This window comes from Ranitomeya imitator, chromosome 5, assembly GCF_032444005.1.
Source record: "Ranitomeya imitator isolate aRanImi1 chromosome 5, aRanImi1.pri, whole genome shotgun sequence".
Classification (NCBI taxonomy): Eukaryota; Metazoa; Chordata; class Amphibia; order Anura; family Dendrobatidae; genus Ranitomeya; species Ranitomeya imitator.
The window spans coordinates 893,097-920,828 of record NC_091286.1 but is presented as its reverse complement, the minus strand read 5'-3'; the positions used below and the strand labels follow the sequence as shown (position 1 = coordinate 920,828).

The 27,732-nt window shown below is 46.3% G+C and overlaps 1 protein-coding gene across 1 annotated transcript in view; it reads left to right on the top strand.

Moving 5' to 3' along the window:
• OTOG (otogelin) overlaps positions 1–27,732 on the top strand; it is a 563,613-nt gene that overhangs the window by 501,665 nt on the left and 34,216 nt on the right. Inside the window, exons 44-45 of the mRNA XM_069768186.1 lie at positions 11,177–11,355; positions 11,719–11,823. Coding sequence (XP_069624287.1) covers positions 11,177–11,355; positions 11,719–11,823 — 284 coding nt within the window. The remainder of the gene's footprint in view (positions 1–11,176; positions 11,356–11,718; positions 11,824–27,732) is intronic.

Below are 27,732 nucleotides of genomic sequence, written 5' to 3'. Positions count from 1 at the left end.
GCTTCTGAGATTGGAGCAGGGGCTGTTTTGTCACAGAGAGGTTCTGGTTGCTCAGTGATGAAACCATGCGCTTTCTTTTCCAGGAAGTTTTCGCCTGCTGAGCGAAATTATGATGTGGGCAACCGAGAGTTGCTGGCCATGAAGTGGGCATTCGAGGAGTGGCGTCATTGGCTTGAAGGAGCTAAGCATCGCGTGGTGGTATTGACTGATCATAAGAACTTGACTTATCTCGAGTCTGCCAAGCGCTTGAATCCTAGACAAGCTCGTTGGTCGTTGTTTTTTGCCCGTTTTGACTTTGTGATTTCGTACCTTCCGGGCTCTAAAAATGTGAAGGCGGATGCTCTGTCTAGGAGTTTGGTGCCCGACTCTCCGGGTTTATCTGAGCCGGCGGGTATCCTCAAGGAAGGAGTAATTGTGTCTGCCATCTCCCCTGATTTGCGGCGGGTGCTGCAAAAATTTCAGGCTAATAAACCTGATCGTTGCCCAGCGGAGAAACTGTTTGTCCCTGATAGGTGGACGAATAGAGTTATCTCTGAACTTCATTGTTCGGTGTTAGCTGGTCATCCTGGAATCTTTGGTACCAGAGAGTTAGTGGCTAGATCCTTTTGGTGGCCCTCTCTGTCGCGGGATGTGCGTACTTTTGTGCAGTCCTGTGGGATTTGTGCTCGGGCTAAGCCCTGCTGTTCTCGTGCCAGTGGGTTGCTTTTGCCCTTGCCGGTCCCGAAGAGGCCTTGGACACATATCTCTATGGATTTTATTTCTGACCTTCCAGTTTCTCAAAAGATGTCAGTCATTTGGGTGGTCTGTGATCGCTTTTCTAAGATGGTCTATCTGGTACCCTTGTCTAAATTGCCTTCCTCCTCTGATTTGGTGCCTTTGTTCTTCCAGCATGTGGTTCGTTTGCATGGCATTCCAGAGAATATTGTTTCTGACAGAGGTTCCCAGTTTGTTTCGAGGTTTTGGCGAGCCTTTTGTGGTAGGATGGGCATTGACTTGTCTTTTTCCTCGGCTTTCCATCCTCAGACTAATGGCCAGACAGAACGAACCAATCAGACCTTGGAAACATATCTGAGATGCTTTGTTTCTGCTGATCAGGATGACTGGGTGTCCTTTTTGCCTTTGGCTGAGTTCGCCCTTAATAATCGGGCCAGCTCGGCTACCTTGGTTTCGCCGTTTTTCTGCAATTCTGGGTTCCATCCTCGTTTCTCTTCAGGACAGGTTGAGTCTTCGGACTGTCCTGGTGTGGATACTGTGGTGGACAGGTTGCAGCAGATTTGGACTCAGGTAGTGGACAATTTGACCTTGTCCCAGGAGAAGGCTCAACTTTTCGCTAATCGCAGACGCCGTGTGGGTCCCCGACTTCGTGTTGGGGATCTGGTTTGGTTATCTTCTCGTCATATTCCTATGAAGGTTTCCTCTCCTAAGTTTAAACCTCGTTTTATTGGTCCGTATAGGATTTCTGAGGTTCTTAATCCTGTGTCTTTTCGTCTGACCCTTCCAGATTCTTTTTCCATACATAACGTATTGCATAGGTCATTGTTGCGGAGATACGTGGCACCTATGGTCCCATCTGTTGAGCCTCCTGCCCCGGTTTTGGTGGAGGGGGAATTGGAGTATATTGTGGAGAAGATTTTGGATTCTCGTGTTTCAAGACGGAAACTCCAGTATCTGGTTAAATGGAAGGGTTATGCTCAGGAAGATAATTCCTGGGTTTTTGCCTCTGATGTCCATGCTCCCGATCTTGTTCGTGCCTTTCATGTGGCTCATCCTGGTCGGCCTGGGGGCTCTGGTGAGGGTTCGGTGACCCCTCCTCAAGGGGGGGGTACTGTTGTGAATTCTGTGGCAGAGTTCACTCCTGTGGTCACAAGTGGTACTTCGGCTGATTCTCTCTGGGAGCTTCCGTTTGTGGAGGAAAGTGGTACTGCAGCTTCTGAGTTTCCTCCCTCAGGTGATCTGGTGAGGTCGTTAGCTGCTTCTCTACTTAACTCCACCTGATGCTTTGATCCATGCTTCCTGTCAATGTTCCAGTGTTGGACTTGTGTTTCTCTGGATCATTCCTGTGGCCTGCTGCTCTGCATAGCTAAGTGCTTCTTTGCTATTTGTTGCTATTTTTTCTGTCCAGCTTGTCTATTTGTTTTGCTTGAAGCTCTGGGATGCAAAGGGTGTACCTCCGTGCCGTTAGTTCGGTACGGAGGGTCTTTTTGCCCCCTTTGCGTGGTTTTCTTTAGGGTTTTGTGTAGACCGCAAAGTTATCTTTCCTATCTTCGTTCTGTCTAGAATATCGGGCCTCACTTTGCTGAATCTATTTCATCCCTACGTTTGTCTTTTCATCTTACTCACAGTCATTATATGTTGGGGGGCTGCCTTTTCCTTTGGGGTATTTCTCTGAGGCAAGGTAGGCTTATTTTTCTATCTTCAGGCTAGTTAGTTTCTCAGGCTGTGCCGAGTTGCATAGGGAGCGTTAGGCGCAATCCACAGCTGCCTCTAGTTGTGTTTGGAGAGGATCAGGAATTGCGGTCTGCAGAGTTTCCACGTCTCAGAGCTCGTTCTATTATTTTGGGTTATTGTCAGATTACTGTATGTGCTCTGATCGCTATGTACATTGTGTTACTGAATTGCCTAACACAACAGCAATCCCTTTGTTATGTCATTCTTAATTAAGCGGATAAAAGGCCTGGAGTTGATTTGAGGTGTGGTGCTGCATTTGGAAGGTTTTGCTGTGAAGTAAACATGCGGTAAAGGAGCTCTCCATGCAGGTGAAACAAGCCATCCTTAAGCTGCGAAAACAGAAAAAACCCATCCGAGAAATTGCTGCAATATTAGGAGTGGCAAAATCTACAGTTTGGTTTATCCTGAGAAAGAAAGAAAGCACCGGTGAACTCATCAATGCAAAAAGAGCTGGGCGCCCACAGAAGACAACAGTGGTGGATGATCGCAGAATAATCTCCATGGTGAAGACAAACCCCTTCACAACAGCCGACCAAGTGACCAACACTCTCCAGGAGGTCGGCGTATCAATATCCAAATCTACCATAAAGAGAAGACTGCATGAAAATAACTACAGAGGGTTCACTGCACGGTGCAAGCCACTCATAGGCATCAAGAAGAAAAAGGCTAAAAAACAACTAAAAAAAAGCCGCACAGTTCTGGAAGAACATTCTTTGGACAGATGAATCCAAGATCAACCCAACTGGTTCAGGACCCAACAAGAAGGGGGGCACTGCTAGACCTAATATTAACCAACAGGCCAGACCGCATATCAAATATAAGGGTTGGGGGTCACTTGGGAAATAGCGATCACAAAATAATAAATGTTCATGTATCCTTTAAAAAGATGTGTAGTAGAGGGGTTACAAGGACACTAAACTTCAGGAGGGCAAATTTCCAACGGATGAGAGAGGATCTTGGTGCAATTAACTGGGACGATATCCTGAGACACAAAAATGCACAAAGAAAATGGGAGACATTTATTAGCATCCTGGATAGGACCTGTGCACAGTATATACCGTATGGGAATAAACATACTAGAAATAGGAGGAAACCAATATGGCTAAATAGAGCTGTAAGGGGCGCAATTAGTGACAAAAAGAAAGCATTTAGAGAATTAAAGGAAGTAGGTAGTGAGGAGGCATTAAATAAATACAAAAAATTAAATAAATTATGTAAAAAGCAAATCAAGGCAGCAAAGATTGAGACAGAGAGACTCATTGCCAGAGAGAGTAAAAATAATCCTAAAATATTCTTTAACTACATAAATAGTAAGAAACTAAAAAATGATAGTGTTGGCCCCCTTAAAAATAGTCTGGGTGAAATGGTGGATGAGGATGAGGAAAAAGCCAATAAGCTAAATGACTTTTTTTCATCAGTATTTACACAAGAAAATCCCATGGCGACAAAATGACTAGTGATAAAAATTCCCAATTAAATGTCACCTGCTTAACCCAGCAGGAAGTGCGGCGGCATCTAAAAATCACTAAAATTGACAAATCTCTGGGCCCGGAAGGGATCCACCCTCGAGTACTGCAGGAAGTAAGTAAGTCATTGATAGACCATTATTTTTAATCTTTAAAGACTCCATAATAACAGGGTCTGTACCACAGGACTGGCGTATAGCAAATGTGGTGCCAATATTCAAAAAGGGAACAAAAACTGAACTCGGAAATTATAGGCCAGTAAGCTTAACCTCTACTGTGGGTAAAATCCTGGAGGGCATTCTAAGGGATGCTATACTGGAGTATCTGAAGAGGAATAACCTCATGACCCAGTATCAGCACGGGTTTACTAGGGACCGTTCATGTCAGACTAATCTGATCAGCTTCTATGAAGAGGTAAGTTCTGGACTGGACCAAGGGAACCCAGTGGATGTAGTGTATATGGACTTTTCAAAAGCTTTTGATACGGCGCCACACAAAAGGTTGATACATAAAATGAGAATAATGGGGATAGGGGAAAATATGTGTAAGTGGGTTGAGAGCTGGCTCAGGGATAGGAAACAAAGGGTGTTTATTAATGGAGCACACTCGGACTGGGTAGCAGTTAGCAGTGGGGGTGCCACAGGGGTCAGTATTGGGCCCTCTTCTTTTTAACATATTTATTAATGACCTTGTAGGGGGCATTCAGAGTAGAATGTCAATATTTGCAGATGACACTAAACTCTGCAGGGTAATCAATACAGAGGAGGACAATTTTATATTACAGGATGATTTATGTAAACCAGAAGCTTGGGCTGATAAATGGCAAATGAGCTTTAATGGGGATAAATGTAAGGTCATGCACTTGGGTAGAAGTAATAAAATGTATAAATATGTGCTTAATTCTAAAACTCTGGGCAAAACCGTCAATGAAAAAGACCTGGGTGTACGGGTGGATGACAAACTCATATTCAGTGGCCAGTGTCAGGCAGCTGCTACAAAGGCAAATAAAATAATGGGATGCATTAAAAGAGGCATAGATGCTCATGAGGAGAACATAATTTTACCTCTATACAAGTCACTAGTTTGACCACACTTAGAATACTGTGCACAGTTCTGGTCTCCGGTGTATAAGAAAGACATAGCTGAACTGGAGTGGGTGCAGAGAAGAGCGACCAAGGTTATTAGAGGACTGGGGGGTCTGCAATACCAAGATAGGTTATTACACTTGGGGCTATTTAGTTTGGAAAAACTAAGACTAAGGGGTGATCTTATTTTAATGTATAATTATATGAGGGGACAGTACAAAGACCTTTCTGATGATCTTTTTAATCATAGACCTGAGACAGGGACAAGGGGGCATCCTCTGCGTTTGGAGGAAAAAAGGTTTAAGCATAATAACAGACGCGGGTTCTTTACTGTAAGAGCAGTGAGACTATGGAACTCTCTGCCGTACGATGTTGTAATGAGTGATTCATTACTTACATTTAAGAGGGGACTGGATACCTTTCTGGAAAAGTATAATGTTACAGGGTATATACACTAGATTCCTTGATAGGGCGTTGATCCAGGGAACTAGTCTGATTGCTGTATGTGGAGTCGGGAAGGAATTTTTTTTCCCCAATGTGGAGCTTACTCTTTGCCACATGGGTTTTTTTTTTGCCTTCCTCTGGATCAACATGTTAGGTCAGGCTATGGGTTGAACTAGATGGACTTAACGTCTTCCTTCTACCTTAATAACTATGTAACTATGTAACCTCTACCAGAATGATGGAAAGAGAAAAGTATGGCGAAGGGGTGGTACAGCTCATGATCCAAAGCATACCACCTCATCTGTAAAACCCAGTGGAGGCAGTGTGATGGCGCGGACATGCATGGCTGCCAGTGGCACTAATAATAATAATAATAATAATTTTTATTTATATAGCGCCAACATATTCCGCAGCACTTTACAATTAAGCAGGGACATGTACCGACAATAAATTCGGTACAAGTTAAGACAATTTAACCAGTGACATTAGGGGTGAGGTCCCTGCTCGCAAGCTTACAATCTACCAGGAAATGGGGGGACACAATAGGTTAAAAGTGCTTGTTATTTCCGGTCTGGCAATTATAATAAATAGGGATTTTCATGTAAAGCTGCATGATCCGGTCATCAGCCCTTGTGTTTAAGTGCAATAGTCAAGTATCAAGTGCAGTTATCGTGTGTATGGAGGGTGTGGAGACTGATGAATAGTAGGGGGCAGATTCACATGCAGATAATATTTGGAAGGAGGGAACAGGATAAAGTTAGTTTACCGAGTAGTTGATGTGGTAGGCTTGTTTGAAGAGATGGGTTTTTAAAGCGTGCTTGAATAGGTCGGGGCTAGGTATCAGTCTGATCGTCTGGGGAAGTGCATTCCAGAGAGGTGGCGCAGCACGAGAGAAGTCTTGGAGACGGAGGTGCGAGGCTCGGATTACGGGGGATGTTAGTCTTAGGTCATTTGTAGAACGGAGGGCACGTGTAGGGCGATAGACGGAGATGAGAGAGGAGATATAAGGCGGTGCAGAACTGTGGAGAGCTTTGTGGGTGAGAGAGACGAGTTTATACTGGACCCTGTAGCGAATGGGTAGCCAGTGTAATGACTGTCACAAGATGGAGGCATCGGTGAAGCGGCTGGACAGAAATATGACCCTGGCTGCCATATTCAAGATGGATTGGAGAGGAGAAAGTTTGGAAAGAGGGAGACTGATCAGAAGAGAGTTGCAGTAGTCCAGACGGGAATGAATGAGAGCGACAGTAAGAGTCTTAGCAGTTTCAACGGTGAGAAAAGGTCGGATTCTGGAGATGTTTTTAAGATGCAGGTGACAGGAGCGAGTGAGTGATCGAATATAGAGAGTAAAGGAAAGTTTGGTGTCGAATATGACCCGAAGACAGCGGGCATGCTGCAGGGAAGTTATGGTTGAACCCTCCAGGGTAATTTCGATGTTGGGTAGAGTGAGGTTAGTAGAAGGGAGAAACACAAGTAGTTCAGTTTTGGAGAGATTTAGTTTCAGGTAGAGGGAGGACATGATGTTAGAGACAGCAGACAGACAATCCTTGGTATTTTGAATTAGGGTAGGGGTGATGTCGGGGAAAGAAGTGTATAATTGGGTGTCGTCAGCATAGAGATGATACTGGAACCCACATCTGCTGATTATTTGTCCAATAGGGGCCTTGTAAAGAGAGAAGAGGAGGGGGCCTAGGACTGATCCCTGCGGAACCCCGATAGTAAGGGGACGAGGAGAGGAAGAGGAGCCGGCAAAATATACAGTGAAGGAGCGGTCAGAGAGGTAGGAGGAGAACCAGGAGAGGGCTGTGTCCTTGAGGCCTATGGAGCGGAGCATAGTGAGAAGGAGCTGGTGATCCACAGTGTCAAATGCGGCAGAGAGATCCAGGAGAATCAGCAGAGAGCAATGACCTTTGGATTTAGCTGTTATTAGATCATTAGAGACTTTAGTGAGGGCAGTTTCAGTGGAGTGTAAAGAGCAGAAACCAGATTGTAAGGGGTCAAGAAGAGAGTTATCCGAGAGATAGCAGATTAGACGGGAGTGGACCAAGCGTTCCAGGAGTTTAGAGATGAAGGTAAGGTTAGAGACAGGTCTGTGGTTAGCCGTGCAGTTCTGGTCCAGGGATGGCTTTTTAAGTAAAGGGGTAATGATGACATGTTTAAATGAGGAGGGAAAGATACCTGAAGATAGAGAGAGGTTAAATATTTTAGTCAGGTGAGTGGTGACTACTGGTGAGAGAGACTGCAGGAGAGGTGAAGGAATGGGGTCACTATTGCAGGTTGTAGGCTGAGCAGAAGCGAGGAGCTTGGAAACTACTTCTTCTGAAACAGGCTCAAAGATGTCTAATGAGCTTGAGGTGCGGCAGGGAAGGGGATCCAGGCACTGAGAAGATTGAGATATCCTGATGGATGTGGTTGATCACTGGGTCACTAGTGTTTATTGATGATGTGACACAGGACAGAAGCAGCCGAATGAATTCTGAGGTCTTCAGAGCCGCCATACTGTGTGCTCAGATCCAGCCAAATGCAGCCAAACTGATTGTTCATCTGTAGTATGAAACGACGACCAATGACCCAAAACATAAAGCCAAAGCAACGCAGGAGTTTATTAAAGCAAAGAAGTGGAATATTCTTGAATGGCCAAGTCAGTCACCTGATCTCAACCCAATTGAGCATCATTTCACTTGTTAAAGACTAAACTTCACAAAGAAAGGCCACAAACAAACAGCAACTGAAAACCACCGCAGTGAAGGCCTGGCCGAGCATCAAAATGGAGGAAGCACAGCGTCTGGTGATGTCCATGAGTTCAAGACTTCAGGCAGTCATTGCCAACAAAGGGTTTTCAACCAAGTACTAGAAATTAACATTTTATTTTCAATTATTGAATCTGTCCAATTACTTTTGGTCCCTTTAAAAACAGGTTGGCACATGTTAAGGAGCTGAAACTCCTAAACCCTTCATCCAATTTTAATGTGGATACCCTCAAATGAAAGCTGAAAGTCTGAACTTCAACTGCATCTGAATTGTTGTGTTTAAAATTCACTGTGGTAATGTCTATAACCAAAATTAGAAAAATCTTGTCTCTGTCCAAATATATATGGACGTAACTGTATGTGTGAAGATAACCTCAGTGTTACATTTTATTATATTTTTTTGGGATTTAATGTAGAAACAAAACCCAATCACTCCATTTTCTTACACAATTCACTGATCATTGTAAATAATGTAATAGCTGTGTTGTGCGGGTCGTTACAATTACAGGGACATTAACTATGTCTGTTATTTGCTGATTTTTTAAAGGGAACCTGTCACCCCGAAAATCGCGGGTGAGGTAAGCCCACCGGCATCAGGGGCTTATCTACAGCATTCTGTAATGCTGTAGATAAGCCCCCGATGTTACCTGAAAAAGGAGAAAAAGACGTTATATTATACTCACCCAGGGGCGGTCCCGCTGCTGGTCAGGTCGGATGGGCGTCTCCGGTCCGCTGCGGCGGCGGCTCCTATCTTCTTTCCATGACGTCCTCTTCTGATCTTCAGCCACGGCTCCAGCGCAGGTGTACTTTGCTCTGCCCTCTTGAGGGCAGAGGATAGTACTGCAGTGCGCAGGCGCCGGAAAGGTCAGAGGCCCGGCGCCTGCGCACTGCAGTACTTTGTCTGCCCTCAACAGGGCAGAGCAAAGTACGCCTACGCCGGAGCCGTGGCTGAAGATCAGAAGAGGACGTCATGGAAAGAAGATAGGAGGCGCCGCAGCGGACCGGAGACGCCCATGTGACCTGACCAGCAGCGGGACCGCCCCTGGGTGAGTATAATATAACGTCTTTTTCTCCTTTTTCAGGTAACATCAGGGGCTTATCTACAGCATTACAGAATGCTGTAGATAAGCCCCTGATGCCGGTGGGCTTACCTCACCCGCGATTTTCGGGGTGACAGGTTCCCTTTAAAACACAAGAAAATGGTGAGAGCATTATACTGCCTCTGTACAATTCCCTAGTTAGACCGCACATGGAGTACTGTGACCAGTTTTGGGCACCGGTGCTCAGGAAGGATATAATGGAACTAGAGAGAGTACAAAGGAGGGCAACAAAATTAATAAAGGGGATGGGAGAACTACAATACCCAGATAGATTAGCGAAATTAGGATTATTTAGTCTAGAAAAAAGACGACTGAGGGGCGATCTAATAACCATGTATAAGTATATAAGGGGACAATACAAATATCTCGCTGAGGATCTGTTTATGCCAAGGACGGTGACGGGCACAAGGGGGCATTCTTTGCGTCTGGAGGAGAGAAGGTTTTTCCACCAACATAGAAGAGGATTCTTTACTGTTAGGGCAGTGAGAATCTGGAATTGCTTGCCTGAGGAGGTGGTGATGGCGAACTCAGTCGAGGGGTTCAAGAGAGGCCTGGATGTCTTCCTGGAGCAGAACAATATTGTATCATACAATTATTAGGTTCTGTAGAAGGACGTAGATCTGGGGATTTATTATGATGGAATATAGGCTGAACTGGATGGACAAATGTCTTTTTTCGGCCTTACTATGTTACTAAAATGACATAATTGTTTAAATATTAACAATGTTATAAGAAGAAAGCATTCTCACTTTTACTCTCCCTCTAGAATACAAGGACATTGAGATACACTACGATGTACAGATATATCTCTATGTACCAGTATCATTTGACTGTGGGCTCAGAGCCTGCACTGTAGCTTCAAGTACATAAAATTCTCCCAGCGACATCACTGGAACCTGCGGCTCGTAGGTTTAGCTGTTACCTACAGTGATGCAGGACTCCACCAAAAAGATAAAATTACATGTTTGCAATTGTTTTTCATTATTTTAGTATTTTTATAGGAACAAAAAAATCTGACGTTTCTTTCACCTCTAGAATACAGGGACATAGAGATACATCTGTAGTTAGCAGTGTATTTCTACATACGACTAATCTGCCTGTGAAGTCCGAGTCTGCAATACAGTTTAAGATTACCAAATCATCTCAGGCTAATCAGTGCAGCCTATAGCTTGTATATGTAGCTGCAGACTGCAATGTAAGAGGTCGAGGGTTTGAGTACTGAGGAGCCCAGAGAATAAAAGAGAATTGTTTATTAAATTAATGCAAGTGTGAGCAGATCAGAGATACCAGCCACACCAACCGAGGTGTAGCTACGGAGAGAAGAAGATAGTGAAAAGTAAGGACAACGGCAGGGCTGAGCCCTCAAATCAGGACAGTTCAACTGAATCTGGGACGGTTGGGTGCAATGGTAATGGAGTCACTTCGCCCAGCTATTCCGGAGGACTCCCGATATTTGTTAACCACAACACTCCTGTACTCACTGCTCTCCTCCACAATTCAGTCACTCACCGGGTGGCAGGAGCAGCTCAGGAGCCAGGCCAAGAGCTGAGAGAAAGGAGGGCCATAGCACTGATCTATGAGTAAGTACCAGTCCAAAACTGCTGCATTCTCCCTGAAGTGAAGCTCTACTGATGAGGGACTGCAATCAGGATGACCAGTTTATCTGAGGATGGATGGTCAGGGAGATCAGGAGAGCAGCAAGGTGCGTCCTCTCTGGCAGCCATCAGCATACTTTCAGTATATTTTAATGCATATTTAATTAATAGTGCGTTTTATCCACTTTAGAAAGGGTGTACGTTTATTTGTGTGAGCCTTAGATCATCCAAGAGGCAGAGTGGGCACAGTAGGGCGATTCTCACACCTCTCATCTGTTTCTCCTGCAGTGAAGGACACTGTTTGCTTGAGTAAAGAATATGGCATCCTGCGTCCAGGGCAAACCGTGGTCCAGCACACAGCGGAAGGATTGTGTCACTCTTCACATTGTACGTCCGCCATTGACCCGGTCACCAGATATCACCTTATCAATGTCTCCTCTTTGAACTGTGCGGCCAAGTGTGAAGCGGTGAGTGAATCTGTAGATTGTGTGTGTTGCATTGCATCCTGCTGGATGAAAATACTTGGAACAATTGTGCAAAAAAATCATCGCCTACAAGAAAATCTGTGCCTGCGATAATCATCCAAGATCTCAAACAAGATACAACATATACCCTGTATTTATAGTGTACAGCAGGTTTCTGCAGCTCCAGGCCAAGTCTAAGCATTGCCTTTTGTGTGACCTGGCCGTCTGTCTGCTGCAGGAACCCATGATATTGTGACTGGTCAATGGCAGATCTTGTGGACTGTCATGTGCATTTGTATGATGGGCGATGTTGCCTGGTTTGATCAGTTAAGAATAGATGAAAACTCTTTACTGTTTCTATCTTAGAATCAGCTGTATGAGCCTCCAAGAGACATGACCCAATGCTGCGGGCGCTGCCGCAACGTGTCGTGTGTTCAGACCTTCCTGAATGGTACAGTCCTCACTCAAAGGGTGAGTACAGCCTAGAGCAATCACACTGACCTGCAGGGGAGTCACCATCTTGCCTGGTATCTCCTAATCACAGGGCTCCATGCCTCTTCCTCTGATATTTAGTATTTCATACTCTTGGATCAACATGTTAGGGCATGTTAGGTTAGGCTATGGGTTTAACTAGATGGACTTCCTTCAACCTTAATAACTATGTTATTATGGCTTTATAGAAGTTTCACTTTATTTAATAATTAACAGCTACGGCAAGGGGGCATCACTCCTTTGAGGCCATCAAATTTACTCATGGGTCATCAGAAGAGCTTCTGTAGTAGGCATTGTCACATGTATGAGCAATGGTACCAGGCGTGGCATTATGGGTGACACTGGCTGACATTTTCCCTCCAGAACCACAAGGCCGTGTTCAAGACATTGTAGTAGACATGGTACTTTAGCCAACAATTCACAAAGAGGAGGAGACGTGTTACTCTGAACAGCTTGGTCACTGCAGGTCCACTCCTCTATGGAATCTATGAAAATGTCTGCCTTAGGTGTGCTTGTACCCATCACCACCACATGACCCAATCCAAGTCTTATCCATAGAGAAGATTGAGGGGAGTGACCACTAACATGAAAGCCATATCTCTGTTGAATTGGTAAGGGGCATATAAATGTAACGGTGCCCAGGGTTGTAGCCTGAGGCGAGTGCCATGAGTCCAACACCCTGGCATGTTACAGAAGAAAAATGTATGTGTAGGCTGGCAGTGTTACTATGGGTACCTTCATCTTCAGGCCGGTCCTGTTTCACTCCTCACCAAATCCATTCGACTTCAAGACATTTGCACTAAATGTGTTCATAAAAACAAAGCACTCTTTACTTGGCAGCAGGCAGCACACTTTACAACTTCTTCTGTCTCATACAGAGGTAGGTTCTTATCGGTTTCGGGTGATGGCACTTTACATGTGGATGGCAAACTAGCAGAGCAAATGAGATAAACCTCCGTGTTCACAGTTCAGGGACACAAGGGTCAATATGTTATGCTGTGAAACCTGCAAAAAAAACAGCAGTCTGTCATCCGTTAATGAGGGCCTCTCTTAGAGCCGCTTCCCTTTTCTGTGTCCACAGCTGGGCAAGACCATTCCCTACAGTGCCTCCCAAGTCTGACCAACACTGGTCTCACTTCTTCCTTCACTTCTGTCACTAATGGGTTTCACCCACTTTCCTGCTTAACTGGATCTTAGTCTCCTCTTAAGTTCCTTAATGATTCTTGCTGCCTTGTGCCTCCCAGCTCCATACTAGTTTTCATCCTATCCAGACCTCTGCACACTCTCCTCTCTTCTTTTTACTGTCTCCCTCAAACTCTACCAAGCAATTCCCAAACCTCCTCCCAACTATGGGCTGCCCTAACAGTTAACATTAACATAACTGTCTGACCCTGCAGTCTGTTGCTGGGCAGACTTAACCTTTCACCTACATTCTATACAAGAGTGAAAAGGAGGACGATGACATATTGTGGTCGTTGGTTAATACTGCAGCCCACAGGGAAATTATCACTTATTACCACAAGAAAACATATTTCACACATTTACATTAAGCTCATTTATGTCTTCGGGAAGGGGGGATGACAGTTGGTCCAGCTTATGACAGGTACCAAAATTCAAGTTCGAACAGACAATAATCCCCTGGCCCACCTTGAGAATGCTAAACTGGGGGCCTTAGAACAACGGTGGATGGCTCGCTGTTGTGAATTCTGTGGTCAAGCTCCCTCCTGTGGTCATGAGTGGTACTTCGGCTGGTTCTGTCTATGAACTTCCTCTGGTGGATGTGAGTGGGACTGCGGCTTCTGAGTTTCCTCAGGTGACGAGGTTAAGTCGTTAGGTGCTAATCTATTTAACTCCACCTAGTTCTTTGTTCCTGGCCTCCAGTCAATGTTCCAGTATTGGTCTTGCTTTCTCCTGGATCGTTCTTGTGGCCTGTCTGCCCTGCATAAGCTAAGTTTTGCTTGTGTTACTTTTGTTTGCTATATTTTCTGTCCAGCTTGCTATATTGGTTTTTCTTGCTTGCTGGAAGCTCTGAGACGCAGAGGGAGCACCTCCGTACCGTTAGTCGGTGCGGAGGGTCTTTTTGCCCCTCTGCGTGGTTGTTTGTAGGTTTTTGTGCTGACCGCAAAACTATCTTTCCTATCCTCGGTCTATTCAGTAAGTCGGGCCTCACTTTGCTAAAATCTATTTCATCTCTGTGTTTGTATTTTCATCTTAACTCACAGTCATTATATGTGGGGGGCTGCCTTTTCCTTTGGGGAATTTCTCTGAGGCAAGGTAGGCTATTTTTTCTATCTTCAGGGCTAGCTAGTTTCTCAGGCTGTGCCGAGTTGCATAGGGAGCGTTAGGCGCAATCCACGGCTACCTCTAGTGTGGTATGACAGGATTAAGGATTGCGGTCAGCAGAGTTCCCACGTCTCAGAGCTCGTCCTATGTTAGTAACTATCAGGTCACTTTGTGTGCTCTTAACCACTAGGTTCATTGTGGTTCTGAATCACCTGTTCATAACAGTACTGGAGGCCCAAAGTACTAATGCTTCTCAATAGAGGGAAACGAGAACTTCTGAGACCATTTTTTTTTCTCTGTACTGTGTTTTGTCTTTCTTTTCCCCTAGACATTTGGGTGGTTCAGGACACAGGTGTAGTGATGGACATTAAAGATCTGTCTTCTTGTGTGGATCATCTCACTGCAAGAGTACAAAATATTCATCTCTGTGTTTGTATTTTCATCTTAACTCACAGTCATTATATGTGGGGGGCTGCCTTTTCCTTTGGGGAATTTCTCTGAGGCAAGGTAGGCTATTTTTTCTATCTTCAGGGCTAGCTAGTTTCTCAGGCTGTGCCGAGTTGCATAGGGAGCGTTAGGCGCAATCCACGGCTACCTCTAGTGTGGTATGACAGGATTAAGGATTGCGGTCAGCAGAGTTCCCACGTCTCAGAGCTCGTCCTATGTTAGTAACTATCAGGTCACTTTGTGTGCTCTTAACCACTAGGTTCATTGTGGTTCTGAATCACCTGTTCATAACAGTACTGGAGGCCCAAAGTACTAATGCTTCTCAATAGAGGGAAACGAGAACTTCTGAGACCATTTTTTTTTCTCTGTACTGTGTTTTGTCTTTCTTTTCCCCTAGACATTTGGGTGGTTCAGGACACAGGTGTAGTGATGGACATTAAAGATCTGTCTTCTTGTGTGGATCATCTCACTGCAAGAGTACAAAATATTCAAGACTTTGTGGTTCAGAATTCTATGTTAGAGCCAAGAATTCCAATTCCTGATTTGTTTTCTGGAGATAGAGCTAAGTTTCTGAGTTTTAAGAATAATTGTAAACTGTTTCTGGCTTTGAAACCCCGCTCCTCTGGTGACCCAGTTCAACAAGTTAAGATCATTATTTCTTTATTACGTGGCGACCCTCAAGACTGGGCATTTTCCCTTGCGCCAGGAGATCCTGCATTATGTAATATTGATGCGTTTTTTCTGGCGCTCGGATTGCTGTATGATGAACCTAATTCAGTGGATCAGGCAGAGAAAAATTTGCTGGCTCTGTCTCAGGGTCAGGATGAGGTAGAGATATATTGTCAGAAGTTTAGGAAGTGGTCTGTGCTCACTCAATGGAATGAATGTGCGCTGGCAGCAATTTTCAGAAAAGGTCTCTCTGAAGCCCTTAAGGATGTCATGGTGGGATTTCCTATGCCTGCTGGTCTGAATGAGTCTATGTCTTTGGCCATTCGGGTCAGTCGACGTTTGCGTGAGCGTAAAACTGTGCACCATTTGGCGGTATTATCTGAGCATGGACCTGAGCCTATGCAGTGCGATAGGACTTTGACCAGAGCTGAACGGCAAGAACACAGACGTCGGAATGGGCTGTGTTTTTACTGTGGTGATTCAACTCATGCTATCTCCGATTGTCCTAAGCGCACTAAGCGGTTCGCTAGGTCTGCCACCATTGGTACGGTACAGTCGAAATTTCTTTTGCCCGTTACTTTGATCTGCTCTTTGTCATCCTATTCTGTCATGGCATTTGTGGATTCAGGCGCTGCCCTGAATTTGATGGACTTGGAGTATGCTAGGCGCTGTGGGTTTTTCTTGGAGCCCTTGCAGTATCCTATTCCATTGAGAGGAATTGATGCTACGCCTTTGGCCAAGAATAAGCCTCAGTACTGGACCCAGCTGACCATGTGCATGGCTCCTGCGCATCAGGAGGATATTCGCTTTTTGGTGTTGCATAATCTGCATGATGTGGTTGTGTTGGGGTTGCCATGGCTACAAGTCCATAACCCAGTATTGGATTGGAAATCAATGTCTGTGTCCAGCTGGGGTTGTCAGGGGGTACATGGTGATGTTCCTTTTCTGTCTATTTCATCATCCACCCCTTCTGAGGTCCCAGAGTTCTTGTCGGATTACCGGGATGTATTTGATGAGCCCAAGTCCAGTGCCCTACCTCCGCATAGGGATTGTGATTGTGCTATCGATTTGATTCCTGGTAGTAAATTTCCTAAAGGTCGACAGTTTAATTTGTCTGTGCCTGAACACGCCGCTATGCGGAGTTACGTAAAGGAATCCTTGGAGAAGGGTCATATTCGCCCGTCGTGGTCGCCATTGGGAGCAGGGTTCTTTTTTGTGGCCAAGAAGGATGGTTCGCTGAGACCTTGTATTGATTACCGCCTTCTAAATAAAATCACGGTCAAATTTCAGTACCCCTTGCCGCTGCTGTCTGATTTGTTTGCTCGGATTAAGGGGGTTAGTTGGTTCACCAAGATAGATCTTCGTGGTGCTTATAATCTTGTGCGTATTAAACAGGGCGATGAATGGAAAACAGCATTTAATACGCCCGAGGGCCATTTTGAGTACCTGGTTATGCCATTCGGGCTTTCTAATGCTCCATCAGTGTTTCAGTCCTTTATGCATGACATCTTCCGAGAGTACCTGGATAAATTCCTGATTGTATACTTGGATGATATTTTGGTCTTCTCGGATGATTGGGAGTCTCACGTGAAGCAGGTCAGAATGGTGTTCCAGGTTCTGCGTGCAAATTCTTTGTTTGTGAAGGGGTCAAAGTGTCTCTTTGGTGTTCAGAAGGTTTCATTTTTGGGGTTCATTTTTTTCCCTTCTACTATCGAGATGGACCCTGTTAAAGTTCAGGCCATTTATGATTGGACTCAGCCGACATCTCTGAAGAGTCTGCAAAAGTTCCTGGGCTTTGCTAATTTTTATTGTCGCTTCATCAATAATTTTTCTAGTATTGCTAAACCGTTGACTGATTTAACCAAGAAGGGTGCTGATGTGGTCAATTGGTCTTCTGCTGCTGTGGAAGCTTTTCAAGAGTTGAAGCGTCGTTTTTCTTCTGCCCCTGTGTTGTGCCAACCAGATGTTTCGCTCCCGTTCCAGGTCGAGGTTGATGCTTCTGAGATTGGAGCAGGGGCTGTTTTGTCGCAAAGAAGTTCTGATGGCTCGGTGATGAAACCATGCGCCTTCTTTTCCAGGAAGTTTTCGCCTGCTGAGCGTAATTATGATGTTGGCAATCGAGAGTTGCTGGCCATGAAGTGGGCATTCGAGGAGTGGCGTCATTGGCTTGAAGGAGCTAAGCATCGCGTGGTGGTCTTGACTGATCACAAGAACTTGACTTATCTCGAGTCTGCCAAACGGTTGAATCCTAGACAGGCTCGTTGGTCGCTGTTTTTCTCCCGTTTTGACTTTGTGGTTTCGTACCTTCCGGGCTCTAAAAATGTGAAGGCAGATGCCCTGTCTAGGAGTTTTGTGCCCGACTCTCCGGGTTTGTCTGAGCCGGCGGGTATTCTCAAAGAGGGGGTAATTTTGTCTGCCATCTCCCCTGATTTGCGGCGGGTGCTGCAAAAATTTCAGGCTAATAGACCTGACCGTTGCCCAGCGGAGATGCTGTTTGTCCCTGATAAATGGACGAGTAGAGTTATCTCTGAGGTTCATTGTTCGGTGTTGGCTGGTCATCCTGGAATCTTTGGTACCAGAGATTTGGTGGCTAGATCCTTTTGGTGGCCGTCTCTGTCGCGGGATGTGCGTTTGTTTTGTGCAGTCCTGTGGGATTTGTGCTCGGGCTAAGCCCTGCTGTTCTCGTGCCAGTGGGTTGCTTTTGTCCTTGCCAGTCCCGAAGAGGCCCTGGACACATATCTCTATGGATTTTATTTCGGATCTCCCCGTCTCTCAAAAAATGTCGGTCATTTGGGTTGTTTGTGATCGCTTCTCTAAGATGGTCCATTTGGTACCCTTGTCTAAATTGCCTTCCTCCTCTGATTTGGTGCCATTGTTCTTCCAGCATGTGGTCCGTTTACATGGCATTCCGGAGAACATCGTTTCTGACAGAGGTTCCCAGTTTGTTTCGAGGTTTTGGCGAGCCTTTTGTGCTAGGATGGGCATTGATTTGTATTTTTCCTCGGCTTTCCATCCTCAGACAAATGGTCAGACTGAACGAACCAATCAGACCTTGGAAACATATCTGAGATGTTTTGTTTCTGCCGATCAGGATGATTGGGTGTCCTTTTTGCCTTTGGCTGAGTTCGCCCTTAATAATCGGGCCAGCTCGGCTACTTTGGTTTCGCCGTTTTTCTGCAATTCTGGTTTCCATCCTCGTTTCTCTTCAGGGCAGGTTGAGTCTTCGGACTGTCCTGGTGTGGATGCTGTGGTGGATAGGTTGCAGCAGATTTGGACTCATGTAGTGGACAATTTGACATTGTCCCAGGAGAAGGCTCAACGTTTCGCTAACTGCAGGCGCTGTGTGGGTCCCCGACTTCATGTTGGGGATTTGGTTTGGTTGTCATCTCGTTATATTCCTATGAAAGTTTCCTCTCCTAAGTTTAAGCCTCGTTTCATTGGTCCGTATAGGATTTCTGAGGTTCTTAATCCTGTGTCTTTTCGTTTGACCCTTCCAGCTTCTTTTTCCATCCAGAACGTATTCCATAGGTCATTGTTGCGGAGATACGTGGCACCTGTGGTTCCATCCGTTGATCCTCCTGCCCCGGTTTTGGTTGAGGGGGAGTTGGAGTATATAGTGGAGAAGATTTTGGATTCTCGTATTTCGAGACGGAAACTCCAGTACCTGGTTAAGTGGAAGGGTTATGGTCAGGAAGATAATTCCTGGGTCTTTGCCTCTGATGTTCATGCTGCCGATCTGGTTCGTGCCTTTCATTTGGCTCATCCTGGTCGGCCTGGGGGCTCTGGTGAGGGTTCGGTGACCCCTCCTCAAGGGGGGGGGGTACTGTTGTGAATTCTGTGGTCAAGCTCCCTCCTGTGGTCATGAGTGGTACTTCGGCTGGTTCTGTCTATGAGCTTCCTCTGGTGGATGTGAGTGGGGCTGCGGCTTCTGAGTTTCCTTCCTCAGGTGACGAGGTTAAGTCGTTAGGTTCTGCTCTATTTAACTCCACCTAGTTCTTTGTTCCTGGCCTCTAGTCAATGTTCCAGTATTGGTCTTGCTTTCTCCTGGATCGTTCTTGTGGCCTGTCTGCCCTGCATAAGCTAAGTTTTGCTTGTGTTACTTTTGTTTGCTATATTTTCTGTCCAGCTTGCTATATTGGTTTTTCTTGCTTGCTGGAAGCTCTGAGACGCAGAGGGAGCACCTCCGTACCGTTAGTCGGTGCGGAGGGTCTTTTTGCCCCTCTGCGTGGTTGTTTGTAGGTTTTTGTGCTGACCGCAAAACTATCTTTCCTATCCTCGGTCTATTCAGTAAGTCAGGCCTCACTTTGCTAAAATCTATTTCATCTCTGTGTTTGTATTTTCATCTTAACTCACAGTCATTATATGTGGGGGGCTGCCTTTTCCTTTGGGGAATTTCTCTGAGGCAAGGTAGGCTATTTTTTCTATCTTCAGGGCTAGCTAGTTTCTCAGGCTGTGCCGAGTTGCATAGGGAGCGTTAGGCGCAATCCACGGCTACCTCTAGTGTGGTATGATAGGATTAGGGATTGCGGTCAGCAGAGTTCCCACGTCTCAGAGCTCCTCCTATGTTAGTAACTATCAGGTCACTTTGTGTGCTCTTAACCACTAGGTTCATTGTGGTTCTGAATCACCTGTTCATAACAGCTCGCCTGGCCAAGTTCGACTTTACCATCCGTTATCGCTCTGCTACCGAAAACGCAAATGCGGATGGGCTGTCAAGAGTGCCTGTGGAGACTCCAGTGAGGGATCTTGATGAGCAACTCGAAGAGGAGGAAATCCCAGACTTCAATAAGTTCAAGTCCCCAATGGTTGTGGCCCAGTCAAGAAGGGAGGCCTGCGCATTACCCCAGTCCCTGGGGACAACCATTGAGGAATGGGGACACGGTCAGGATAAAGACGAAGGGCTGAGACAGATGAAATGGTGGGTAACGCAAAAGCGGAAGCCTGGCAAACAAGAGAGAGATAATCTGGACTCTGAAATGAGGAGTGTGTTGCACCAGTGGGATAGACTGGAAGTGCGAGAGTCAGTACTATATCGTAAGAGGAAACAGCCAAAAGATATGGAAGTAAGGTGGCAAGTGGTCATCCCAGGAAGAATGGCTCAAGAAATAGCTAAAGAAGCCCACGAATTCGGAGCGCACTTCGGCCCCACAAAGACTTACCAATGGTTGCAGCGGTATGTGTATTGCCCCCGGTTGGAGCTTGTGGTGGAAGAGGTTTGCCGGCAGTGTTGAGTATGTGACCTCATTAAGAGTACTGAACAGAGGGCACCCATCCAGACCATACAAACTAAGGAACCGTTGGAAGTCTTGATGATCGACTATCTCCTCTTGGGACACTCGGCCCGGGGGCTGCAATACTGTTTGGTGATGACCGATCATTTCTCTAAGTTCGCAGTAGTCACTCCGACTAGAGACCAGACTACGGAATCGGCGGCGCGAGCCATCTGTCAAGACTTTATCCGGGTGTATGGGTGCCCAAAGCGCTTCCACTCCGACCAAGGCGCATGTTTCCAAGGCAAGGTGATGGAAGAATTGTATCGCATGTATGGCATCGAGCGGTCCCGGACCACCCCTTACCATCCTCAAGGCAATGCAGCTTGCGAACGCTTCAACAGAACCTTGCTTCAGATGCTGAGAACATTGGAGGAGGATAAGAAGGTGTGTTGGCCAGACTATCTGCCAGAATTGGTCTGGACCTACAACAATCGGGTCCACTCCACCACGGGTTATACCCCCTATCTACTGTTGTTTGGAAGAGCTGGACGAGAGATAATTGAGCTGAGTTTGGAACAGCCAGAGGAGCTGATGGAGCGAACTGTCACCTCATGGGTGAAAGAGCATCGGCAACGTTTGCAAACGATACGGCGGTTGGCGGGTCAGCAACTGCAAGAAAAAGAACATACGGCCAGCAAACCGACTCAAGAGTTACCGCTCCAACCTGGAGACCGGGTATTGGTCAGAGAGAAACGCCCTAAGGGAAAACTAAGTGAGAGATGGGAAGTACAGCCATACAAGGTTATCGAGCGAGTGTATGCTAACGGCCCTGTCTACAAGGTACAGATTGAAGATGGGGCATCCGCCCCTAGAGTATTGAACAGAAATATGCTGCGGCCTTGCCGGTCTGAGGTCTGTTCTATGCCATTGTCGCCTCAAGGCGCCACTCCACTTCCTGAATCTGTCATGCCTGATGGCCAAATCGATGATGAGTGGTGGACCGTCCCTGACACAGTAGGAGGTCCTCAGCCGCCCAGAGATGGTAATCCCATGGATGTACCAGTACCGCCATGCAAGGATGAGATCAGACAAGAGCGCACAATGTCCCCTGCAACAAGTGTTCCTCTGGAAGATAGTCAAGCCTTGCCTGACAGCCAAGAGCTTCGGAGATCCCAGAGGTCTAATGCAGGGGTTCCACCAGTCTTATATGTAGAACAGTGTGCTCTGTCTGTTTTTACACCTTTGTTGCCTCCTCCATTACATTTTTACCCTGATGCTGTGATGGCCGAGGACGACCATCATTAAGAAGGGAGGCATGTAAGAGGGTGGTGCTGTTATGGACAATAAGAAACACGCTGTCACTTTAAGAGGCTGCATCCCCTTGTCTGGTGTGATGGTATGTTCTGCTTTTCTCTCCTGCTCTTATATTTGTTATGAACTGGTCGGTGCTGTGTGGAGGGGTGAAGCTGAAGCAGCGTGTGGAGGGAAAGTTTCAGAGAGAACTGAGAGAACTTTGTGCTGTTCTGGCTGCAAGGAAGAGTTGTTGGCTGCAAGAAAGATTATGGAGCGCCCCCAGACACAGGGCCACGCGTTCTCGGTACCGGGCCTCTCTGGTTCGGTTCCGAGGCTGTCATGGTGGCTAGACCCGGTCCACGACCCTGCTAAGGGGCATCCAATGAAGGTGGTGCAGTCTGTCAGGGGTTCGTGACGCCACCTGTGGTGTTCGGTCAGGGTTACCGACGCTGCTGTGGGGTCCGCTGGGGTGATGGAATGGCAGCTGGATGGTATACCTTCCCACAGGTGAAGTATGTCCCCAGGGCTTCCCAGTAAGGTAGATGGTGATGGTGTGAGGTGCAGGCAATAACGAGGACACAAGGTTCCTCAATCCAGAGCACGTTTAACAGAGCTATCATAGACCGGCCGGTCCAATGGGCACTTCCAGAATTCACTTTGCAGGTGGAAATCGTTGCCTACCAATAGCGCCTGTGTGTTGTAGTCCTACCCTGCTGAGCATTCGGAATAGTCCTCACAACTGCTGTTCTTGTTTAGTTCGTTCTTTACAGCTCTCTCTCTCTTTAGTTCCAGATGTTGCTAGTTTCTCATCCCCCAGTATGTTTTGGCTAGGACGCACCCGTATGACGAGAAGGACTGGAGGTCTTCCGGGACCCTAGAGACGCCCCTCTCCCACTGTTGCCCCCTATGTCTTCTTAGGAAATTTAAGGTAGACAGCCAACCTATAATTAACTGTCCTGCGGAGTTTGAAGTAAGGCCTAGAGTCAGTTACTTCCGCGGTGTTCCGGCCACTGGCTACGTGCCTCAGTAGGATGTTGCCTCCGTCTCACGGCACGACTCCTACTGGTACTCCTTTTTGCTTGATCTCGTTTACACTGTTCCACAATATCCTTCCTTTCTTATCTCTTTCTTAGGATACCGCCGCAAGGAGGTGCAGGTGCGGCTCCGTTACGTTCTGCTCTGTACGCTAAACACCTGCCAGGTTCCCACGCCCGACAGGGACCCCCCTGTGTCTTCTCCCTGCAACACTCCCTGCCACGGGATGTTGCCTGAATCCAACCCAGTCAGCTTCTGACTAACTTTCTATCCAACCCCTAGTTTTACCAGTGTGAAGAGGGGCCCAATAAATAAAGCCTTTTGCTCCCCCTAGTGGCCGGAGTGTGAAGTGTAATGTGTGCTGGTGATACCTGGTCAGTAGAATTCCTTCAGTGCCATCAGACGTACCATCACTCCCCTTAGTGGCAGAGTGTCATACTGCAAGGACCGGATCTCTGGGGCGCTGCAATTACACAGCTTGAGACGAACTGCGTTTGTTAAATAGACTTTCCCGGTTACAGCAAAGGGTGGCTGTTTTGTGCTAGAGCTGACAGGAATCCGTGACAGGCTTTGCAGAGCTGACAGGAATCCGTGCGCACCACCATTTTGGACTTTGGGGGCCCCCTGGGACTGGACCTGTGTCCCCAACATCACCCTGAGCTTGTTCCTGTATGGCGCACCAGTGAGGGCCTAGTGCAAGCTTCAGTAGTTAGAGCACAGTAGCCATGTGGCCTGCGTAGTAAAGGCCAGGGAGGTTATATGCAGAGTAGCATCGATATATGTTTTATTGTGTAAAGTTGCTTGTGAGACAGATTCTGAGTTTGTAATTGTTGAAGCACTGTGCTATTTTACAGACAAGATAACTCATGTGCATTATCTTTTGCTATTGTAAACCCCTGTTTGCACCTTCCTTGTCCCTTCCTTTCCCTGTCTCCCAATAAATCTATCCTTTGTTGTTTGCACCTCATCTTGTGTACAGTAACATAGTAACATAGTTAGTAAGGCCGAAAAAAGCCATTTGTCCATCCAGTTCAGCCTATATTCCATCATAATAAATACCCAGATCTACGTCCTTCTACAGAACCTAATAATTGTATGATACAATATTGTTCTGCTCCAGGAAGACATCCAGGCCTCTCTTGAACCCCTCGACTGAGTTCGCCATCACCACCAGTAGACTTCCTGCACCGTGGTGGTCCCCCGGCCATTGCTTCACCTATGCAGCATGAATAGTAAAAAGATCTAATGTTAAAAATAATTTAAAAAAATAAAAAATACGGTAGTTATATACTCACCCTCCGGTGGCCCCCCGGATCAAAGCGGTTACCGACGCTCCTCGCGACACCCCGGTGACCGCTCCATGCATTGCGGTCTCGCGAGATGATGTCGTGCGGTCTTGCGATATATACAACGTGGGCTGCACAATATACTACGTGGGCTGCGCAATATACTACGTGGGCTGCGCAATATACTACGTGGGCTGCGCAATATACTACGTGGGCTGCGCAATGTACTACGTGGGCTGCGCAATGTACTACGTGGGCTGCGCAATGTACTACGTGGGCTGCGCAATGTACTACGTGGGCTGGGCAATATACTACGTGGGCTGCGCAATATACTACGTGGGCTGGGCAATATACTACGTGGGCTGCGCAATATACTACGTGGGCTGCGCAATATACAATGAGTACTGCGTAATGTACTGCGTGGGCTGCACAATGTACTACGTGGGCTGTGCAATATACAATGTGGGCTGCGCAATGTACTACGTGGGCTGGGCAATATACTACGTGGGCTGCGCAATATACTACATGGGCTGCGCAATGTACTACGTGGGCTGTGCAATACACTACGTGGGCTGGGCACTATATTATGTAGGCTGCGCAATGTACTACGTGGGCTGCACAATATACTACGTGGGCTGCGCAATGTACTACGCGGGGTGCACAATATACTACATGGGCTGCGCAATATACAACGACTGCGCAATATACTGTATAGGCTGCACAATACACTATGTGGGCTGGGCAATATACTACGTGGGCTTTGCAATATACTACAAGGGCTGCGCAATATACTACGTGGGCTGCGCAATATACTACGTGGGCTGCGCAATATACTACGTGGGCTGCGCAATATACAACGTGGGTTGCGCAATATACTACGTGGGCTGCGCAATATACATCGTGGGCTGCGCAATGTACTACGTGGGCTGGGCAATATACTACGTGGGCTGCGCAATATACTACGTGGGCTGCGCAATGTACTACGTGGGCTGCGCAATGTACTACGTGGGCTGCGCAATGTACTACGTGGGCTGCGCAATGTACTACGTGGGCTGGGCAATATACTACGTGGGCTGGGCAATATACTACCTGGGCTGCGCAATATACTACGTGGGCTGCGCAATGTACTACGTGGGCTGCGCAATATACTACGTGGGCTGCGCAATGTACTACGTGGGCTGCGCAATATACTACGTGGGCTGGGCAATATACTACTTGGGCTGCGCAATGTACTACGTGGGCTGCGCAATGTACTATGTGGGCTGGGCAATATACTACGTGGGCTGCGCAATGTACTTCGTGGGCTTCGCAATGTACTGCGTGGGCTGCACAATGTACTGCATGGGCTGCGCAATGTACTGCGTGGGCTGCGCAATGTACTGCTTGGGCTGCGCAATCTACTGCGTGCGCTGCGCAATGTGCTGCGTGGGCTGTGCTATACACTACGCATACATATTCTAGAATACCCGATGCGTTAGAATCGGGCCACCATCTAGTAAAAAATATATATCAGATTCCACTGGTTATATAGAACAACAAGAAATAAATCATGTAAGTGACCAGTGTGTTATAGAGTGTATTATCCAAATTCCACTTCTATATATATATATATATATATATATATATATATATATATATATATATATATATATATATATATATATACAGTGGGGCAAAAAAGTATTTAGTCAGTCAGCAATAGTGCAAGTTCCACCACTTAAAAAGATGAGAGGCGTCTGTAATTTACATCATAGATAGACCTCAACTATGGGAGACAAACTGAGAAAAAAAAATCCAGAAAATCACATTGTCTGTTTTTTTAACATTTTATTTGCATATTATGGTGGAAAATAAGTATTTGGTCAGAAGCAAAATTTCATCTCAATACTTTGTAATATATCCTTTGTTGGCAATGACAGAGGTCAAACGTTTTCTGTAAGTCTTCACAAGGTTGCCACACACTGTTGTTGGTATGTTGGCCCATTCCTCCATGCAGATCTCCTCTAGAGCAGTGATGTTTTTGGCTTTTCGCTTGGCAACACGGACTTTCAACTCCCTCCAAAGGTTTTCTATAGGGTTGAGATCTGGAGACTGGCTAGGCCACTCCAAGACCTTGAAATGCTTCTTACGAAGCCACTCCTTCGTTGCCCTGGCGGTGTGCTTTGGATCATTGTCATGTTGAAAGACCCAGCCACGTTTCATCTTCAATGCCCTTGCTGATGGAAGGAGGTTTGCACTCAAAATCTCACGATACATGGCCCCATTCATTCTTTCATGTACCCGGATCAGTCGTCCTGGCCCCTTTGCAGAGAAACAGCCCCAAAACATGATGTTTCCACCACCATGCTTTACAGTAGGTATGGTGTTTGATGGATGCAACTCAGTATTCTTTTTCCTCCAAACACGACAAGTTGTGTTTCTACCAAACAGTTCCAGTTTGGTTTCATCAGACCATAGGACATTCTCCCAAAACTCCTCTGGATCATCCAAATGCTCTCTTGCAAACTTCAGATGGGCCCGGACATGTACTGGCTTAAGCAGTGGGACACGTCTGGCACTGCAGGATCTGAGTCCATGGTGGCGTAGTGTATTACTTATGGTAGGCCTTGTTACATTGGTCCCAGCTCTCTGCAGTTCATTCACTAGGTCCCCCCGCGTGGTTCTGGGATTTTTGCTCACCGTTCTTGTGATCATTCTAACCCCACGGGGTGGGATTTTGCATGGAGCCCCAGATCGAGGGAGATTATCAGTGGTCTTGTATGTCTTCCATTTTCTAATTATTGCTCCCACTGTTGATTTCTTCACTCCAAGCTGGTTGGCTATTGCAGATTCAGTCTTCCCAGCCTGGTGCAGGGCTACAATTTTGTTTCTGGTGTCCTTTGACAGCTCTTTGGTCTTCACCATAGTGGAGTTTGGAGTCAGACTGTTTGAGGGTGTGCACAGGTGTCTTTTCATACTGATAACAAGTTTAAACAGGTGCCATTACTACAGGTAATGAGTGGAGGAAAGAGGAGACTCTTAAAGAAGAAGTTACAGGTCTGTGAGAGCCAGAAATCTAGATTGCTTGTTTCTGACCAAATACTTATTTTCCACCATAATATGCAAAAAAAATGATAAAAAAACAGACAATGTGATTTTCTGAATTTTTTTTCTCAGTTTGTCTCCCATAGTTGAGGTCTACCTATGATGTAAATTACAGACGCCTCTCATCTTTTTAAGTGGTGGAACGTGCACTATTGCTGACTGACTAAATACTTTTTTGCCCCACTGTATATATATATATATATATATATATATATATATATATATATATATATATATAATTGTCTAAGGGTCACTTCCGTCTGTCTGCAACTTCCGCAACGGAAATCTCGCGTCGCTGATTGGTCTCGCCAGCTGCCTGTCATGGCTGTCGCGACCAATCAACGACGGGCACAGTCCGATTAGTCCCTCCCTACTCCCCTGCAGTCAGTGTCCGGCGCCCAAATACTCCCCTCCAGTCACCGCTCACAGAGGGTAAAGGACCGCATTATGCCGCGGGTAACGCACTCCGCTACCGCTGCTATTAACCCTGTGTGACCAACTTTTTACTATTGCTGCTGCCTATGCAGCATCAAGAGTAAAAAGATGTAATGTTAAAAATAATAAAAAAACAAAAAACC